The sequence below is a fragment of the Nestor notabilis genome, unplaced genomic scaffold, assembly GCF_000696875.1.
Source record: "Nestor notabilis isolate BGI_N333 unplaced genomic scaffold, ASM69687v1 scaffold6449, whole genome shotgun sequence".
Taxonomy (NCBI): Eukaryota; Metazoa; Chordata; class Aves; order Psittaciformes; family Psittacidae; genus Nestor; species Nestor notabilis.
In genome coordinates this window covers 66,768-69,771 of record NW_009943209.1, presented here as the reverse complement: position 1 = coordinate 69,771, position 3,004 = coordinate 66,768, and the positions used below count along the sequence as shown (strand labels likewise).

General features: G+C 49.8%; 1 protein-coding gene across 2 annotated transcripts in view; it reads left to right on the top strand.

Moving 5' to 3' along the window:
- Window positions 1-915: 915 nt before the first annotated feature.
- Window positions 916-3,004, top strand: part of LOC104411403 (transmembrane protein 45B-like) — a 3,945-nt gene continuing 1,856 nt past the window's right edge. For both annotated transcript variants that reach the window (XM_010021811.1, XM_010021812.1), the window contains exons 1-3: window positions 916-1,118; window positions 1,464-1,676; window positions 2,651-2,835. In XM_010021811.1, coding sequence (XP_010020113.1) covers window positions 935-1,118; window positions 1,464-1,676; window positions 2,651-2,835 — 582 coding nt within the window. In that variant the 5' untranslated portion in view covers window positions 916-934. The remainder of the gene's footprint in view (window positions 1,119-1,463; window positions 1,677-2,650; window positions 2,836-3,004) is intronic.

The following is a 3,004-nucleotide window of genomic DNA, read 5'->3' as shown; positions in this document are numbered from 1 at the left end:
ACACAACTGACCTGTGATGGCACCAAGACAGGTCCCCAAAGATACATGGAGCCCACATGAAAGAGCTAGTAGTCTCTCCACCTAATTAAGCAAAGCAGCAAATGGCAAACAGGAGTTGGCTGGGTTAGAGTTGCTCTAAGTGCCCTAAGAAACAGGTCCCTGGCTCTGCTACCTAGCTTGGTTGTCACCCTGGGCTCTGTGTGGTGCAGGTCCTGGCTCAGTGATGCTGCAGGGAGAGAAGAAGGGACGGAAGGAGGTAATGATGCAGGGCGCGTGTTGGTTTGTTTGACCAAACCCAGACAATTTTGTTTGCAGCAGCTTTTGTGCTATTCGTGAAGCTACATTTTTAACAAGGTGCTTTGGCTTTGTGAAATGGATGCAGGTGGTTTTGGTTTCCCCCTCCATGGGCTGAAATAATTCCAGGTATTTAAAAGAGTTTTGGACCTAGCACAGTCTTGTGGCTGTTCCAGGAGCTAAAGGAACCCACTGATGGTTACCCCTAGACCTTACTGGTTTCCCTGTGTATTATCTCTCCTACCTGGTCCTAAAAAGGCCACCCTGCCCTGCTGTGCAGCGGATGCTCTCACCCATTCCTATAGAAAGGGAGGAAAAGTAGGAGCTGGGAGGAAGTAAATTCAGGCTGGGATGTGTCAGAGATTGCAGTAGACATGGAGCGTCAGCTAAACTAGTCTGAGCTCTGGCATTTTTAGACACTTCCTAATGTTGGGATGAAGAGAGGCCCACGGTATTCCCACCTCTCACCCTTGGAATGTTTCTCAGTGCTACTTTGTATTCCCATGGGCCTGGTCAATCCTTTTCCAGTTCTTCCCTGAAAGGGAACCCCCATTCTTTCCATTGCTATGTCAAATAACTGGTGTCAGTCGTATCATGACACGGTTTTTTCTTTGCCTTGCAGACAGAGGAGGTTGTCAGGATGGCAAACTTCAAGGGTCATGCGCTTCCAGGCAGTTTCTTCCTGCTCTTTGGGCTCTGGTGGTCTGTGAAATACCCACTGCAGTATCTCAGCCAGAAAGTGAATAAGAAATCCCACAGGATTTATTGCTTCCAGCGTGTGGATGCCATCGAAGGGGGGCTCAAAATCATCTTTGCTCTCATAGGTAAGGGTTATACTTTACTGGCTATGCTGGTAACTTCCTAGCCTGTAAGTGATGACTGTACTGGAGCCCTTACTCAGACAAACTGGTCTACATGTGGAAGGATGAGTCTTTGATGTTCATCTTGTCTTGACCTCTAGTAGGGTTTGATGTGAAAAGGCCAGGTCTCGTATCCATTTTCAAACTGAGCTGCCACAAATATGCCAGACTTGATTCTGATATCCAGTCCTTTCTCCTCCATGCAAAACCACCCCCTCTTGCTTCAGAACCACCCCAACAGCAATGTGTTGAGTCAACAATCACTGCAAATAAGGCATGAGGACAGCATGCTCTCGTGTGTCCATGCAGGGATGCTGGCAGAGCAGTTCGTCCCGGATGGTCCTCACTTGTACCTCTACAGTGGGGAGAACCGTGACTGGGTGAAGCTGATGAACTGGCAACACACCACCATGTACCTCTTCTATGGCCTCTCTGGGGTGGTGGACATCTTCACCTACATCTCCCCAGTGGTGCCACGGGGTCTGGATCGCCTCATGCTGTCCGTGGCTGTGTTTGTTGAAGGTTGGTACAAGGTGGTGCTTGATTTGGGGAGGGATGTTGGAGGGTGAGTCAGAAAGGGACCAGAACTTGCCAGATTGAGATATTGCCCTGAAGACAGGACAAACTGTAGGTGATGTATTATCAGAGCAAGATGGGAAATACAGGCACCGATAGGTCCTGGCTTTGCTTGGTTTGGGGTTTCTGGGGTGACAGCAGCACAAAGGAGCAGGCTGAGTTTCCTCACCATGATAAATGGCTGGAGGATGCTGCATTTATCTTCCATCTACAGAGCTGTTTGCATGCCTGTGTCCCCCCTCCCCGAGAGCCATTAATTGCACTGCAGGCATCGTCACCCTTATCTGCTTGCATTGCACGTGGCAAACTCCAGTGACTTACTCCAGCTTCAGCACATCATGAATATCATTTTGTCTTCAGGCTGTCTTGCAAGTCACGAGTCAGGATTTCAGACCCCTCTTGGAGCATGCAGGCAGAAAAGACACTGGGAAACGAAGGTCTTGCTCATGTAGAAAAGCCATTGAGGAAGGCACAGTTTTTGTTATTTTCCCTTCCCTCATCCCAGTGGTTTTCCAAGCAGCAGCAGGGGCAGCTCAACAGGCACCATTTGGTACACAAGAAAAGGAAACCTGAATTTACAGCTCCCAAGAAGAAGGTGAGGTTTTAGCAGTAGAAAAGCAGGATGCAGCAGGAACCTGGCTATGAGGAAAGGGTGATCTGAAGAGGTGAAGAAAACCACCCCTCTGTTGTCCTCTGTCTTTGGTCCCCATGTTGCTCAGATCCTCCTTCCCCAAGGTTGGGCATCTCATCCCTCCAGGATGGTGGGGCACCAGGAGAACCCAGAGGGATGGTGCTATGTGGAGTGCCTTGTTTTCATGGTGACCTGCCTCAGTTTGCCAACGGGGCAGGTGATTTACCCCGCCAGGGCTCTGCGGTCATGGCTGATGTCACTAACTCTACTCTAACCTGGTATTTTGCAGGTTGTCTCTTTTACTACCATGTCCTTCACCGCCCTATGCTGGATCAGCACATCCACTCCCTGCTCCTCATCGCCGTCTTCTCAGGGGCCTGCAGCACCATGCTGGAGGTCTTCCTGCGTGGCAACATTATCCTGGAGATGTTCCGAGCTGGTGTCACCATCGTGCAGGGAACGTGGTTCTGGCAGGTCAGTTCTCTTATGGAGCAGAGCAGTGAGGCAGGAGAGCAGTAGGAAAAGAGGAACAGAAGCCGTACATCAGGTATCAATCACACGTCTCTGAAGGATCATTTTGCCCGGCTCGCTTCATAAATAGATCATAACCCCCAGTGAAAATGTGCTTATCACTGGTCATCTC